The sequence below is a fragment of the Barbus barbus genome (genome assembly GCF_936440315.1).
Source record: "Barbus barbus genome assembly, chromosome: 26".
Taxonomy (NCBI): domain Eukaryota; kingdom Metazoa; phylum Chordata; class Actinopteri; order Cypriniformes; family Cyprinidae; genus Barbus; species Barbus barbus.
The window spans coordinates 12,071,703-12,089,632 of record NC_136754.1 but is presented as its reverse complement, the minus strand read 5'-3'; the positions used below and the strand labels follow the sequence as shown (position 1 = coordinate 12,089,632).

At 35.1% G+C, this 17,930-nt stretch overlaps 1 protein-coding gene across 1 annotated transcript in view; it reads right to left on the bottom strand.

The window, feature by feature from the left end:
• Window positions 1–3,548: 3,548 nt before the first annotated feature.
• The window catches only part of LOC306846723 (beta-1,4-galactosyltransferase 2-like), a gene marked incomplete at its 3' end in the record, with an annotated part of 87,632 nt that continues 73,250 nt past the window's right edge, over window positions 3,549–17,930 (bottom strand). The window contains exons 5-6 of the mRNA XM_079380305.1: window positions 13,701–13,805; window positions 3,549–3,699 (exon numbers count right to left, since the gene is read on the bottom strand). Of these exons, the coding sequence (XP_079236431.1) occupies window positions 3,549–3,699; window positions 13,701–13,805 (256 nt within the window). The remainder of the gene's footprint in view (window positions 3,700–13,700; window positions 13,806–17,930) is intronic.

The following is a 17,930-nucleotide window of genomic DNA, read 5'->3' as shown; positions in this document are numbered from 1 at the left end:
CACTAAAGAATAATGCAACTCTGTATCTACACTGTAGAATTTAAGCAGATTTTTTGCCATGGGGGCAAAATTAAGATCAACCAAATGATTGTATCACCAGACTGACAAAAAAAAAAAAAAAAAATGGAGATTTCATCATTTTCCACACTAATATGAACCATATATACAGATTTAACAGTCACACCATCCACATACATGGCCTTACTAGAACCCCTTTATGGTGTACTCAGTAATTAAAAAAACAGAATACAGTATTATTGTGAAATATTATTACAATTTAAAATAATTTTTCTATTTTTAACAATGTTAATTGTTAAAATCTAATGTATTCCTGTGATGGCAAAGCTAAATTTCCAGCAGCCATTACTCCAATCTTCAGAGTCACGTGATCCTTCTAATATGCTGGATATTTTTGAGGAAACATTGATACAGGATTCATTGATAGACAGAAAGTTCAAAAGTGCAGTGTTTATTTGAAAGTTAAATCTATTTACTGTCACTTTTAATCACTTAAATGCATCCTTGCTAAATAAAAGTAGAATTTCCTTTAAAAAAAAAAAACCTTTGAATGTGTAATCAACATTCAACATCTTTGAATCAGTGCGACCAACAAAAATGCCTGAGTACACCTTTAAATCAATATAAAACAAATATTTTTCAGAAGAATGACTACACATTATACACTATCATGCTGTATCAAGCCTGACAGATTACATGCAACAATGTACGTGAGGCCTGCAATATGTTGGACTTAGTTCTGCTCACTCTGTATACACCATATGGACTGCATTTTTCATCTTGAAAAAATTAAGATACTGTAAATGACATGCGCTCTGCAACATTGTTTCTTCTTCAATTTAAAACGCGCCTTGATACATGAACTCGAAAAGGAAGTAATCTCATCTTACTCCAACAGAAACAGATTTCTATTTCATTCACCAAGACATTGCAGGACGAGCATAATGTCTTTTTAATAAGGATATTGGTTTGAAATCTCATTCGTGTTGAAGGTTTAGGATTCACTGCATTCTACAGCACTGTTTCTCAGCATTTGAAATGCAGGTCACAGCTAGAGTATATATTATTGAATATGATCCATGAATAGTGTGCACAGATGGATGTCAACTTTTAAGGCTATTAATCCGTGAAAAATAAAAGGGCTTGAGGCAAAATTGTGTCAGGTAAGTATTAACAGTTATTTCGCTTGACGGCCAATGTACAAATACTGCGTGGCAGAAGTGATGCACTTATAACTGACAGGTAGCGGTACTCATGAGACAGAGGTGATGAAATACTTAAGAAGGAAACAATTTTAGCGACACAGTGACTGCTTGGGTCAGCAGTTAAGACAACATAAATGCACACACAGAAATTAAATGGGTTGGAGAGGCTAAAATGAAAGGCATGAGGAGAAAGATGAGGAAATGTGTATTTTAAAAAGGACAGGGAGAGTGGCTGGGCTCTCATTAATGACTTCCTCTGTGCTAGGCTGAAAGAATCGTTGATAGCACAAAAGAAGCGTCCGCACACGGCGCAGAAAAGCTGATAAGAGAGAAAAAAAGAGCTTGAACTCTCCACACATTTACCCCTAATAATACATCTGAAGGCATCAGCTTGGTGTTTTCAGGCAGAAAAATAAAAGGTGAAGAAGGGATAAGGAACGGTAAAACAACTTTAAAAGGCTTGCAAAGAATTGTAAAGAAAAGCAGTTCGATACAGTTATTCAGATCTTTTTGGAAGGGTCCAAAATGAACATTAGCCAACCGCCAAATGCAAGTGAAAATCAACATAACACTGATGAATTAGGAAAATTATGAAAACCAGATAAATCTTATAATTCATCGATGTTTTTGTTTTTATCTGAAGTTTTTTGTCCTCCGTTTTGAACTCTGTTCAAAAGTGTGGGGTCGGTAAGATTGTTTTTGAGTCTTTAATGCTGCATTTTTTTGATCAGAAATACAGTAAAAACAGTAATATTGTGAAATAAATGTTTTCTATTTTAATTTGTCATTAATTTGTCATAATTTGTCATAAGCTATTCAAGCAGCCATTAATCTTCAGTGTCTATAATGCTTCAGAAATCATTCTAATACGCTGATTTGGCACATTTCTCATTGTTACCAATGTTGAAGACAGAAATTGTCAAACATTTTACTGTAAGTATTCATTGACAAAGTATTAATTTCTTAAAACATATATCTTACTGATCCCAAACTTTTGAAGGGTAGTGTATGAATATTATTCACATTAAGCTATCAAAACTAAAATATGAAGGAGCATAATTATAGATCTTCATGTTTTGACAGTTTTATAGCACAGTTAAGGCTGAAGTAGCTTCTTAGTGAACTGTGCTCTTATAAATATGCTAAAAAACGACAGCTAATAATTCCTTTGCCACAGAAACAAAAATATGTTGATTCGTGGTCTGTAAATTTCCTCAAATAACTCGAATTGGAAGTTATGGCAAAACATTGAGTTTGGACCCTGGGTGTATATTTTTTGATATTGGACATATCAGAGAATTATTTAAATAACACCTCCAAAGATGATCATCAAAAGAGGCGCGAGACTCTACAACCGAATGAAACGGGCATTATTTGATCAAAGCACCCATCGCTAACTTCATCCTTGATATATGCCAGATCTAAATATGAATCTTTGAGGCAAATGAAAGTAAACAAAGAAAGAGTGGCTCGTAGCACAGTCAGTTTTGAGCAGGTGGTGATAAGATACAGAGGTTTGATCATCAGTAACTTCTACAGAATCTCCTCTATCTCTCAGCAAAAGTTCTTGCCGTTTCTCGAGGCATCTACAAGGCAGCCAGAGGATATGCTGCGGCAATCCATTTGTACCATATTGACAGACAGTCATGTGCTTGTAGGATTAGTCCAGATCCAGTCTAATCACATCACATAGTTGTCCTCCAAGTTCCAATGAAGACATCCCAACAAGGGTTTCATCCCCATAAATGCTGAGAAGTGTTTTCATAGTTGACTAAATTCAGCTTAGTCCCAAGAGATGATACAAAAGCGCAAGATAGAGACACAATCCAAAGGAGCCAACTTCAAGCACTGATTTTTCAACCAACATCTGAGATACGAAAGAAGAGATTTGAACACTGCAAGCATCGCAGGTACAAACACACATTCGCTTTTGAAATGTACAGAATGTTCTGACTGATTTAAATCAAGTGACCAGGCTGTTCTTCGCAGATCAGCGTCACTTACCAAAACCAGAACGGAACAATCCTCCCGTTAAGAGCCTAAAAGCTTGAACTGATCCTCAAGGTCTGAACAAAACAGCCATTGGAGTATGATGATGATATTTCCGTCCCTCCAGACACTGCACATCTCGATCTGCATCAGGATATGAATCTACAGTACATCGATGGATCCACATCAAGCTTCCATGTATTCCTGAGAACTAACCTGTTCAGCATATCACTGCTGTATCATAGGAAGGTGACCCTAGGCAGAGTTTGTGTGTTTGTGTTTGTGTGCAGAACTTTAAGAAGATCATGGTATCCTCGGTCCAGAACCGGTAGCTCTCTATCCTTTGAAGGGTCTGGGTGGAGGCTTGCCGATCTCTACGGAAATGTTGGTGTAGAGCGGATATTTCTTCACAGACACCACCCTGTACATCAGCGAGCTGATCCCATCTTTCCTCATGGTGTTCTTGGTGTTCTGGATCTTACTGAACCTGGAGACAGAAGGAGAAATACAAGCAGTATTAGCTGTGCAATGGTTTTCAGAAACACAAAAGCACTCAAAGTGGACTTGATGAATCTTCTCATACACCTATTTTTCTGTATAATGACAGTATAGACTGGTTCAGCTTCAAAAAGCACAAAAGCAGTGCAAATAAACCCTAAATGTGGTTTATACATCTCACGCACAATATTCCAACACTTTTAGACCAGAAAAAATCAAAAATTGTATTTTTAAGGGTTCAACAGTTTGTCAGTGTTGCACAACCCTCAAAGAGACATTTTTTATGCCCTATTAACCAATCAAAGGTTCATGGTAGTACCTTAAGGGTACATATTACCACTCTAGGAACTAATATGCAACTTTTGGAGGAAGATGAGGCACAACGTTGAACCTTTAAGGGTACTGGCCCAGTTACAAGCTGTTGTACCCCTGAAGGTACCATTTTTGCACTTTTTTTTCAGACTGCAAAAATCCTGATGGACTAATAATCTTCAACTTCTTATTCTGTACTGTTTCAGAACTAAATGTTATGACCAGCACCATATGTGTGTGATGTTTTCTTTGAAATCTGCAGATGAAGGTTATCAGTTAAAAGCATTACCTTTGGGTCTATTCATAACACAGAATTAGAATTTGGCTTCAAGAGACTTGGGATGTAGCGGATTCAGTCACAGAATCATATTTTTTGGTGCTTTTATAGTGCTTTTGTGTCTTTTTGGAGCTTGACAGTCCATGTTCACTGAAAAAAAAAATCGATCATTTTGACCCATACAATGTATTTTTGGTTATTGCTACAAATATACCCCAGCGACTTAAGACTGGTTTTGTGGTCCAGGATCACACATGGATCACTTACACACATACACTAACATACCAATGTCAACCAGCAGGGGGTGAAATAACATTGTAAAGGTGCAGCATCATTCTCACAAGGGAAAAAACAAATGGTCCTCACAAAAGATTTCCTTTGTATAAAAACAGACATTTTTAAATACTTTTGTTATATAATAAGAGTTTTTACACTATAATACATGTCAACAAAAATAAATGAGCTTTATAAGCTGTGGGCACTGGAAGATAAGTGAAAAAAGAGAAACGAGCGTATCAGAATCCCAAGGGTTTATCAATAAAATGAGAAGTTCCTTAAATTTTATGAGCTCAGCTAGAAAAGCAAAATACCGGAGTATTCAGGAGCTTCCCCAGCAGTGTTTTATATTACATCTTAACCTCCCATCCCTTATGACACATCAAATGATATACATTTCAACATTTCGGCCTTACCCGAAGAAGAACTGTACTAATAAATAGCACATTTACTCCGAAAAATGCCACAAAAGTAGGAAAAGGAGTTCAGGTTGTCCTTTAACGGGTAGCTTGATTTATGCCACGCTATCAACTTCCATATCAATGTAGGTACCACGAAGGCTATTACAGAGTCTGCAGATAATGATTTATGTACACTGCTTGAATGAAATTAAAGTATTTGATAGGGCTCACACTGAACTAGAATTAATATTCACGTGGACCGGTGTGTAGCAGCACGAAGGAAAGTTGATGAATAGAAGCCTGGTTCCTCCGGCAAGCATAACATCTCATTATGGAGGCTGATGCTCTTCTGCGGAGTGACCAAACAAAGACGGCTGTGGCAGTAACAGAGCTGAGGAGAGGGCAACCATTCATCAAGTCTAACAACTCTTCTTTTTAAATAAGGGTGCGCTTGGAGAACGCAGCCACTTACTCTTCTTAGTCGTACTCCATCTCCATGCAGCATGTCTTAAAAACAAATGACAGGAAAATAAAACAAAAAAACACTTAAAGCGCCAGGAACTTGAAGTTACCACAGCTTAAATGGCGTAGGAAGTATTAGCTGCCCTACACAAAAAAATAAATAATACAAATGTTTTAGGTCAGTAATTATTTTTAACAAAATTAATCCATTTATTCAGCAACAATGCATTGAATTGATCAAAAGTGACAAAAATACTAATACATTATTAAAATTTAAAGTTGTATCTGCGAACATTACTTAATGTACTGTGAACTAACATGATTTAACAAATGTTTAAAAATGAGACCTTATTGTAAAGTTTTATCCAATAAAGAGATGTTACAAAAAGATTATTTAAACTAAATCCTGTTTTTTATCTTTAAGGATCATGTGACACTGAAGACTGAAATAATGGCTGCTGAAAATTCAGATTTTCTATCACATGAATATATTTTTTTACATTTTAAAAGATATTAAAATAGTTCATATATTTTTTATAGTATTCCACAATATTATTATTATTATTTTTTTTTTTTTATAAAATATAATACATTTATATTAAGCATTAAGCATAAGAAATTTTAAATATAATACAGACTTAAGCATCAAATATTTAAAACTTTAAAATAAATCTTCACATTTTTTCTGAAAGAAGCAAAAAAATTGACACAAATGGACAGCTATGAGACATTAGAGTCTATTGAGTCTGAGTCTTGCACCTCTTTGCCTGATTTTACACTGACATAAATACAATTCTGGTCAGTACAGTAATTATTACGTTATGGACGATAACCAGTTAATGATTTATAGTAAAATTATAGGCAAGGCAAGTTTATTTATATAGTACATTTCATACACAGTGGTAATTCAAAGTGCTTTACATGAAAGAAAGTGAAATAGTCATCAAAAATAATAATCACGGCAATAAAAACAAGGAATTAAAAAAAACAAACAAACAAGGAATTTAAAACTTAAAAACAAATATTCTCAAGGGGAAAAAAACCTTCTAACTATTCCACTACTTCACCCCCTACTTACTTTGACCATCATATCTGACCTATTCGCTAAATCTCGGGGCGTGCTCCTGTCTGTAATGGTAGGAATTTAGAGTTGGTAAAGCGATTCACGACTAGAAACTCCCTTCTAGCGTCTCACATTCTCCCGGTATTTATACCTTCAAATGCACCAATTGCCTCTAGGGCTCTTAGTGCCTTAGAGAATGCATTTTGTCCCTACCGGACTGTGCACATCTCAATCTATAAATGTGCACTTGTACACCTTTACACTTACAGGTGTACCTAAATTATGACACCAGTTTTCTTCTGCTGGTGTCCCTCACTCACGTCTGAGTGAGTCCATCGCTCTCCCCCTCCCGCACTCCCTCCGCTTACAGACAGTCCCTAACCAGAAACCAAACAAATAGAACTCAGAGGTCCTACTTTAAACTGATTAAACAACACACTTCTCTTTCTTTGCCCACATTCTCTTTACCATCACAGCACTTACTTTAGCCTTCAGTTTAAACTTTTAAAATGATATAAAATTTATTTAAAACAGTTAAGAACAGAAAATGATTATCACACAAGGAATAATAATCACAACAATTAAAATAAGGAAAATTATATAAAATGAATTTAAAACAGTTAAGAGAAAATGATTATACGTAAAGTACAGTGCAGTCAGTTCGGTCATAGCACAGTGCTCATTCAACAAATGCGCAGCTAAACAGATGAGTTTTGAGTCTGGATTTAAATGTGGCTAATGTTTTAGCACATCTGATCTCTTCTGGAAGCTGGTTCCAACTGCGGGCTGCATAATAGCTAAAAGTAGACTCCCCTTGTTTTGTGTGAACCCTTGGTGTTTCTAACTGACTCAATCCTAATGATCTGAGTGGTCTGTTAGGTTTATATTCAGTGAGCATATCTGCAATGTATTTGGGTCCTAGGCCATTGAGTGATTTATAAACGAGTAAAAGAACTTTAAAATCAATCCTAAATGTAACTGGAAGCCAGTGTATGGACCTGAGGACTGGTGTAATATGCTCAGATTTTCTGGTTCTAGTCAGAATCCTGGCAGCAGCGTTCTGGATGAGCTGCAGCTGTCTAATGATCTTCTTGGGAAGGCCTGTGAGGAGACCATTACAGTAATCCACCCTGCTGGTGATAAAGGCGTGAACAAGTTTATTCAAATCTTGACTGTAAACAAAACATCTGATGCTTGCAATGTTTTTGAGATGATAGTATGCTGATTTAGTTACTGCTTTGACATGACTACTAAAACTAAGGTCTGTCTCCAAATCACCCCAAGATTTTTGACTTGATTTTTAGTTGTTTGACCACTAGAGTCAAGGTATGCATTCACCTTGAGAACTTCATCTTTGTTTCCAAATGCAATGACTTCAGTTTTCTCCTTGTTTAACTGAAGAAAGTTTTGGCACATCCAACTATTAATTTCATCAATGCATTTGCAGAGGGAGTCAATGGGGCTGTAGTCATTTGGAGATAAGGGTAGGTAAATCTGGGTATCATCAGCATAGCTGTGATAGGCAATTTAGCTCTTCCTCATTATCTGACTTAGTGGGAGCAAATACAAGCTAAACAAGAGCAGTGCAAGAATTGAGCCTTGTGGGACTCCGCATGTCATGGACGTCCACTTAGACTTATGCTCTCCTATACTCACATAATAACCTCTCCCTTCTAAGTATGACCTGAACCATTTGAGTACCATCCCAGAAAGCCTGACCCAGTTTTCCAGTCTCTCTAGAAGTATTTTATGATCGACAGTGTCAAATGCAGCACTAAGATCTAGTAGTACCAGCACTGATATTTTGCCAGAATCAGAATGAAGGCGAATATCATTTATTATCTTAATGAGTGCTGTCTCTGTGCTGTGATGTGCTCGGAAACCAGATTGAAAATTGTCCAGATATCCATTTGAGTTTAAGTAGTTGTTCAGCTGATTAAAAACTACCTTTTCAATAATCTTACTTATGAAAGGAAGATTTGACATTGGTCTATAGTTTCTCAATATGGTGTTATCAAGTGTTATCTTTTTCAGAAGGGGCTTAACAACTGCAGTGAGGCGTTCACCACTTTTAAGAGATCTGCTTACAAACAATTAAACACACTTTTGAAAAAAGATGTGGGAAGTGTGTCAAGATACCAGGTTGCAAATTTAAGGTGCTGTACTATTTCTTCCAATATTTTGCTATCAATTGCTTCAAAAACAGACATATTTACTTTTTTTTTTTAATTGTGGTCGAACCTGTGTGACCTCTGCATAACTGGAAGATGTGCCAATCGCCTTTCTGATATTACTGATCTTCTCAGAAAATAAGTTATTCTTAGAATATAATAGAAATGAGATGCTATTTTTCAAAATAAAATAAAATAAAAATGTTTTTAAAAACAAGTGAATGCAGGCATCACAACATAATGTACACGATATTTGCTAAAGACTGCATTTGACTGCTAAATTAACTAGAAAGTTGAAAAAGTGAGACTTTGAAGGGAGAACAAATTTATAACTATTAAATACAAACATTGCAAACTATCCTACCACACTGTTCTAAACAAATTCCTAAGGAAATGAAGCCAAAATCTATATATTAACATAGAAAGTATAAGAGAAACACAAAATAAATAGTGTTTGAAAGTGCCATATAAATAAATGTCAGTAATCCACAGCATTCCCCAAATCAGCTTTCTTCATCAAATTTTCAGCTTGGTTTTTAGAGGCAGTCATGTTTGAGACTAAACCTCTTATCACGTACAAACGAGCCATCTTAGAATAATCCCCACAAGCCTCTAATGGAGGCAATAAAAAAATCTATAGAGGAAGGGATCATACTCTAAATAACTTCCCATTATTCCTGTTATGGTGCTAATCAATTATTAATCAGATGCCCAGATGAGTTGCGACTCTGCCACCTACACTGATGCGGGTCTGGGTGGGTTATATCAGCCCTGGCAGAGTCAGGGCGTGTTTCAGAGGATGCCGTGGAGAACCATCAATCTCTGACCGCACTTCCTGATATATTGATTGTCACTGAGCCGCAGTGCCCACGTCTGCGTCAGTCTGTGGATGTTCATCTTCACACGGTTAGCACACTTACAGTAAATGGGGCACTCAAGTAAAGCTTTTTCTGACCTACATATATTTATTTTAGTGCTGTCAAATCGATTAATAGCGATAATCGCATCCAAAATAAAAGTTTGTGTTTACATTATATATGTGTGTGTACTGTGTATATTTATACACTACCAGTCAAAAGTGTTTGGACAGCAAGATTTTTTAAGAATTCTCTTCTGCTCACCAAGCCTGCATTTATTTGATCCAAAATACAGCAAAAGCAGCAATACTGTGAAATATTTTTACTATAATGTAATAAAATAATGTAATTTATTCCTGTGATTTCAAAGCTGAATTTTAGCACCATTACTCCAGTCACATGATCCTTCAGAAATCATTCTAATATTCTCATTTACTGGTCAAAAAACATTTATTATTATTATTATGTTGAAAACAGCTGAATAGAATTGATCTGAAATAGAAATATTTTGTAACATTATATATAACATTATAAGTTATAACATATAAGTGTCTTTATCATTACTTTTGATAAATTTAATGTATCTTTGCTAAATAAAATTTATTAATTTCTATCATTTCATAATAAATATATAATGATTTAAATATACGGACTTCAAGCTTTTGAATGGTATGGTGTATAATGTTACAAAAAGCTTTTAAATGCTGATCTTTGGATCTTTCTATTCATCAAAGAATCCTGAAAATAATGTTTTAAATATTGACAATAATAATAAATGTTTCTTGAACAGAAAATCGGCATATTAGAATGATTTCTGAAGGATCATGTAACACTGAAGACTGGAGTAATGATGCTCAAAATTTAGCATTGTCATCACAGGAATAAATTACATTTTAAAATATATTCAAATAGAAATTTTAAACAGTAAAATATTTTACAATATTACTGCTTTTGTTGTATTTTGGATAAAAAAATACAGGCTTGGTGAGCAGATGAGAATTATATAAAATAAAAAAAAACCCATTAAAAATCTTACTGTCCATAAACTGTTGACTGGTAGTGTATGTATATAAATACACATACATTCATGTACATATTTAAGAGATATCACATATATTATGTAAACACAAGCTTTTATTTCGGATGCGATTAATCACGATTAATCAATCTGACAGCTCTAATTTATTTTTATTTATTTATTTAATATATAACATTAGGAGCCCTGGGTCATTGAAAATTTATTTTAAAAAAATTATAGTTATAAAAATAAATATTTAATAACAAATTTTGTTAATTAAATATGATTTTTTTATTCATTTTGTAAAGTAAATAACCTTCACTGTACCCGTATCCTGCTTATTCCTCCAAGGTTTTCTTAGAGGAGCCCTGGGTTAATTGAAAAGTATTAAAAAATGTTTCAGCAAACAATAAAATGCACATTTTCCGGTCTAATGCTTGTACCAAAGGTGGATCTCAGCGACCGACTCTGCATCATTATTTCCGTTTGAGACAGAACACAAACAAACGACCTGTCTGTGACAACAGACCCGCTTTAGCGTGACATGTTTCAATTCATTAACTTCAGCACAGTCACCTCATTCATTTCTACCCAGCGCTCTTCTGTCCTCTCCAGCAAAAATGAGTTTAGCATGCGCTCGTGGCTCTCGGGGTGGGCCGCACTCATTACTTCAATTGTCTGAGCCACTTGTAGGAAAAAGACAAAAAGAATGAGGAAGAGCAAGGCATAAATAGAGAGACAGTAAGTGAGTGAATGAGAAAGAGATCAAGGGAAAAAAGAATGAGAATGAAACTGAGCAAAAGCGAATAAATCACAGACTCTTATCTTTGCACAGTGAGAGCTGAGTGAAGCCTCCTACCAGAGAAAAGACCAATCCAAACTTTTAATGGCATTTCTTTTGCTTCTGTCTTGTCATTTCACTCAGAGCTCTCCCAAGATTGACAAGCACCAAGAAAGAGTGGACCAACCTGCAACTGCAGGAATCGTTTTGCAATTAGTTGCTCTGCTGTGAAGCTTTTCTACCTGGGAACGATCTGGCTCGCAGCCCAGCGTCCACGGATGGGCTTATCGACTCATTGATTGAGCTATTTTACACCCAGTGATGGCTGAGCTATTCATGCATTAAGAACCTCCGCCAGCTGGCATAAACACACACAATCATATTTACGAGAAAAAAGTGCATCTTAAAAAAGATGAAACTTTCTTACAGCCACAGATAACTGAGTGACAAAAGCTGGACAAAGTTTGCAATGCAACAAACTAGCAATGATACTGGGTGGATTATTACACAGTTAATTTTTCTTTTGACAAAAATATTTCTAAAATTGTCAATAATTCATGTGTCGTATGTTACTAACAAAATTATAATTTTTTCTTTTTCTTTTTAAATAAAAATATCATTTTAACTGACAATGTGTAAAAATATATAATATACTGAAAGTAAATTTTTTAAAAAATGCATAAACATTTAAACATATCAATAAGAATAAGAAAATATAGCTGGAAGCAGCATTATTTTAGTCAAAACGGCAGAAAAATCATATATAATTTGTGTTCTGTGTGAGTTGACAATGGTACACACATAGTTTGTCAATATGTCAATATGTCAATATGCAAAAGCATTGCAGAGATACAGCCTCAAGTGCCATTTTGGCATCATAACTCAATTTCGTTGTTGTGGTATGTGAAAACTGTTTTGTCTATCAACACAAAATCCATAACTTTTCGTCAGCATGGTCTGAAGATGATATGATTTGATTTTTGTGAAAATCGGACCAACGGTCTAGGAGGAGTTCGAAAGAGTAGGTTTTTAAAGAAAATCAAAAGGGCAGAGAGGAAGTTTGGCTGAATACAGCAACATTGGTATCACTGTTCTCATCATGTCCCAAGGAATCTATTAATGCCAGTCTCATTACAAAATTCACAGAAAGTTATTAGCATTTATTTGAAATTGCATTACAACTTTACAACTGTCTACATTACAACTGTCTCAAAACTTTTTGAGTACTTTCAGGTCATGGTCTCAATGGTACATACAAAGTTTTGTAATGGTACACCAATGCATTCGTAAAATATAGCATTTTATATCATAATACTCTATTGTAGTCAATGGCAATTTCATGTTTTGTCGGCCACCAAGAGGCACAATCCCACCAAAATTTGTACGTGTCGTTAGGGTGTGCCCATGTGTCAAATTTGGTGAAAATATCTCATTTTGTTTTGGAGTTAGACATATTTGTGGGTAAGTAGATGAAAAATGACTGACTGTTGACTTTGTTGGCATTTTTTGTGCCACTTAGTATCAAAATTTTAGCAATTGGGCATTTGCATATTGCTGGCATGCTATGTTTTCGAATTTCTGAAAATTTCAAAACTGAAAAATATACATATAAACATACCAAACATTTTACATATCAAATTAAACAAAATGTAAACCCAACTGTCATCTGCTTTTGATATAAAAAATAAAGCGATACAGTTCACTGGCTTTAAATTCAAGCGTATCAAAATTTTGATAATTTTTGATCTTAATTAAAACATTTAATTGTCAACATAATGTGTGTGTTTTTTTCTTTTCTTTTCGTTATTATTAATGAAAAAATAAACTTAAAATGTTAAATTAAATATATTATCTCCCTTTAACTGTGAAGTATGAACATGAACATGAACCTGAACGTTAACCAATTTCAACAGTGTTGAGGAAGCAAAATAGCAGAATTAATTGAAATGGCAATTCAGTGCTGAAACTAGATTAGGTCCCAGCTGGTTAGTGCTGGTAGACCAGACAGACAATGCTGTTCATCATGAAAACTTGCTGATCGTAAAGGAAGGTCTTTATAGTGAAGTAGGTTGACCAAGACAACCAAGAAGACCAGTTAGCAAATAACACACATGCTGGTAAAGACCATGTTGGTGTTTGAAGCAGTGAATTTAAATCCAAGAATATGTAAAGTCTGTCAAATGTCAGTAATATCAAGCTATGCCTTATATATCTGCAATGCAAGGGGCTCTGCTGTGCTTTAGATCAATAAGTCACAAGTATAGGATAAGTGGTGTGATTTAACACATCCTAACAGAGCTTGTGAATCTTAAGCATTCAGGCGCAAGCGGAGCGGGTGTTTTCACACTGGTGGCAGGAGAACGGGGTCTTACCTCTGGGGGTTTGGCTCATTGTGCTTGTCTCTCTCATGCTTGATCATCCTGTAGCGGCCGATTCTCACGTCAGGCCGAGACACTTTCATGCCATTTAGTGTGATTCTGAGAACAATAGAGACAACTTATGGTTAGGGTGTATGAGATTTCATATCGACTGACTGATTGGCTTCACACAGTCACAAAATCGTCTAATGATTTTCATAGTTATGGTTTGGAGAAGAGAGGGCATCACTCAGCTCAAATTAGAAACACTTTGTACGTGTTTGTGTGTCCACATTCGCATACTTTTTAAAGTATGTATCGAATCTGATGAAGATCTTGTATACAGCACTACATCTTCCAAGCAAAACAGTGAAAACAATCTATCCAACCCCATATTAAATGACAACAGTGCACAAAATATATCATATAATATAACATACAACAACAACAATTATTATTATTTTATTATTATTGTGAACTTTTTAATAATTGAGAACTGTTGTTAATATGAAATACATACAAATATATAAAATAAAAATGACAACAACAACAGTTATTATTATTGTTGTTGTGGGCTTTTTAATAATAATTAGGAATGTTGATAATAATACTAATACTAATAATAGTCTCGCGTAGCCAGACCTTCAGACTGACGTTGAGACTATACAACTACTAATAAACTATTATTATTATTATTATTATGAACTTTAATAATTAAGAATGTTAATATGAAATATTTACACATTTATAAAATAATAATGACAACAGCAACAGCAACAACGACAACAATTATTATTGCTGTTGTTGTGCACTTTTTAATATTCATTAAGAAATGTTGATAATAATAATAAATAGTTCATTATTATTATTATTATTAAAATGTCTTCTAAGACATCTGTATTGTTTGCCTACTGTTTTGCATACTCCTTTGACATACTACGTTTGTATTTTTTCTTCACTTTTTATTATTATAGTAAGTACATATATGCATATTCAGACACATCTTTTGTGTGCACTCAAAAGATCATTTAGTTCCTATTTGGAATCGAAGTAGACAGTAGTTTGACATTCCTATCAGTGATTTGAGGCTTTCACTAATTAACAAACAATGAACTTCAAGCAGCTACAGCTAATCAAAGACTCGTTAACCCACACGGATACCAGAAAATGTCAAATGAGCAGGAAACAAGGCAGAATGAAAAAACAAAACAAAAAACAAAACAAAAGTCAGTAGCTGAGAACCATGTCGGCAACGTTTGCATAAGAGAGCAGCCAGACCAGGCAGCTCCACACACACCCAGCCTGGAGTACAATCCCATTTGTTTGAGGAACTACAGCTTAGAGAGACTCATGATTGCTTGAACAATCCAACCATTCTAATCTCCCTGCTTGGCTCCAGGTCTTGGCATTAGTGCAAATCTTATGTTTGTCATGTGAGCATCGTGTTGTTCGAGCTCTGAGCCTCACGCTGCATTTCAGAGGAACGACGCCTTTCTTAAAGTATTTGATTAGATGTAAATCCTTCCGAGGAGAATAAGGGCATGCCTATTTGTGTGTTTGTGTGGGCTCTTATGATTTATTTAATTTTTTTATATACCTCATCCTAATAATACAAGAGCAAGGCCTTTGTCATAAATAATGCAGCTTGGAGGATTAAAGGTAATCTCTGGGAATTCTTGACCCAGAAAGCAAAAGGAGATTTCAGAGGGCCTGAGATTATAATAAGAGAAAAGACAATGTAAACAATGAAGGAGAATGTACAAGAGAGTGGATTTATAAATGTCAATGAGGACGAAACTGTATGCGTGACAGTGACCACATTTATTTAGTAATTTTTAACCGGTTCATTCTAAATTTTAAATCAGCAAGATGGCACATAAATGACAATAGTATCTCGCCTTCAAAAAGGACTATGTAGAGTGAAGGTATTTTGATATATATCTATTTTACACTATAACATTTTCCCCCCTAAGTTGTAAATAAAAGATTAAAGGAGTATGTTTTCTTTTTGTTAATTTACTAGCAATGTCTGAGTGAAAATTGTTTCAAAGTAAATCCTACACCAAAAGTTTTCATTGTACTAAATGATTATCATATTCATATATTCCATGGTATTTATATGATATCAGTACTGAAGTATTAACATGGTAAATGTCCAAATAAACATATTTTACCCATTTTAAGTTTAATTTCAGTGAGTTTGAAGGTAATTTCTGTGCTATTGTTGGCACCAAATTCATAGTCCCGCCCCCAGAGTCATCCCATTGGTTGAGCAAATGCTGCTCATACAATTTTCGTAATAATTTTTTTGTCTTGCTGTCCATTAAAAAAAATATAAGCAGTTTGTTGGCAAACAGTTTGTTTTTCATGCTTTAAGCACAATTCTAGCAAAACTTCTTGAAGTCAATACAAAAATGATTAAAAAATAAATTTTATTCATGATGTTGAATATAAAATTGAAAATAAATTCTAAAGGCCCGTTCACAGCAAGAACAAAAACTATAAAGATAAGGATCTTCTATAGATATATTTCTAAAAATCGTTGTTAATATTAAAGAATAGTAGAGTTCACACCCCAGCTATAACGATAAAGGCACAGAGAAACGATATCGCTGGATCAGCCAATCAGAATGAATCCTGCTGTAACGAGCTTGAGAATTTAAAATGGAAAATGAGTGTGCGCTTAGAATAAATGAACAACATCGTCCGCTGGTGTGGACGCTAATATAGCTATCTTTATAGCAGGATGATATATTGCATGCAATTGTCATGTGCATCTCATCAGTAAAGCCGGTTCCATGATTAGCGCTAAATCTCCATCACTGACAAGCTACGCAATATCGCGTTCATTATCGCAGATGAATCGCGATATAGTGTAGTTTGTCAGTGAACTACGGCTCTGTGTATTAAATGCCGCTCCATTTGAAAGCATGTGATGGAGATTTAGCGCTAATCACGGAACCGGCTTTACTGACGAGATGCGCATGACAATCGCATGCGATATATCGCCCAACCCTACTTATAATTTTTGCTGTGAACAGGCCTTAAGACTGTTCTGAAAACAGGTTTTACTGTCTTACACAATTTTAAACATAGTTCACTGGACAACAAGTCCAATAAAAGATATTTGAGTTTAGATATTTTACGCTACAAAAATGCTGATTATGAAAACTGTATTTTGCAGTGTAAGAACCTTGCCTTTTTGTGAATTTCCTCATTTCTGGGTGTGAGGTTGATTTTAATCAAGCTATTTTTAGCTCTTCTGTTCTAATTTGAGTTTTGGCTGGAATCAGTCCAGTTCCAGGTATCTGAGAAAAGCATAAAAAACAAAAACAACAACAACAACAAAAAAGCTCTGATAACTGTGTCCATGTTGATAATTACTGTTTGGTTGGCTCATGTTCATGGACACCTGCAGTAATTTGGCTAAACAGCCATGAGCCTCAAGTAAGACGAGGGTTAAATGCCTTGGAGCTGGATTTGTGTTCATTATTATGCACATTATACACACATATTACTGCATTTATTCGCCGAGCATTTTCACATCCTACTGGGCGATTCATTCACAGCAGTGGCCTTTCATGCTCAGCTCAGACAGCTGTGATTACTCTGGGGCTGCCACATTTTGAGAGTCGTCTGATTGGGGGGAAAAAGCAAAATGCTGTGCCGTTGAAGACCTTGAATATCGACGCTGAATATCTGAAGGTTTTGTAACTTCCTTGCCACCGCATAGAATTTTTTTTTTTTTTTTTTTTTGGTTAGGAACAAACAAAAGATGCTACTAAATTTACCTCAGCTTTGGAGGCAAAAAATGCATTAAAACACCTGCAGGAAGAGAGCAAAATTGGAAAGCAGGTGGGGGAACACTCATTACTCATACAAAACAAATGCAAACAGCATCACTATTGTACCATAATAGTGGTACATGATGAAATAACACAGTGTTTCTATTAGTCAACAAGGCAGTTTTGTGATTAAGAGAATGTTTGTCTGAATGCTGACGTTATAATTAATAATGTTGACTGAAGATCTGTTTTGGCCCGTAGTCTCTAATTGGATTAAGTGAGAATTTTTCTATATGTCCTTCCTTTCTTCCTCCCTGCAGTTCATTTAATAGCATTAGACTCTCAGAGTGGGGGAGAATTGCAATCGTTACTACTACTTCATGGCTTGCTGGCAGTGCAGAAATAGGAGAGGAGCAGAAAAAAGACAGGTCAGACATAGAGGGAGAGAGACAGACAGAGA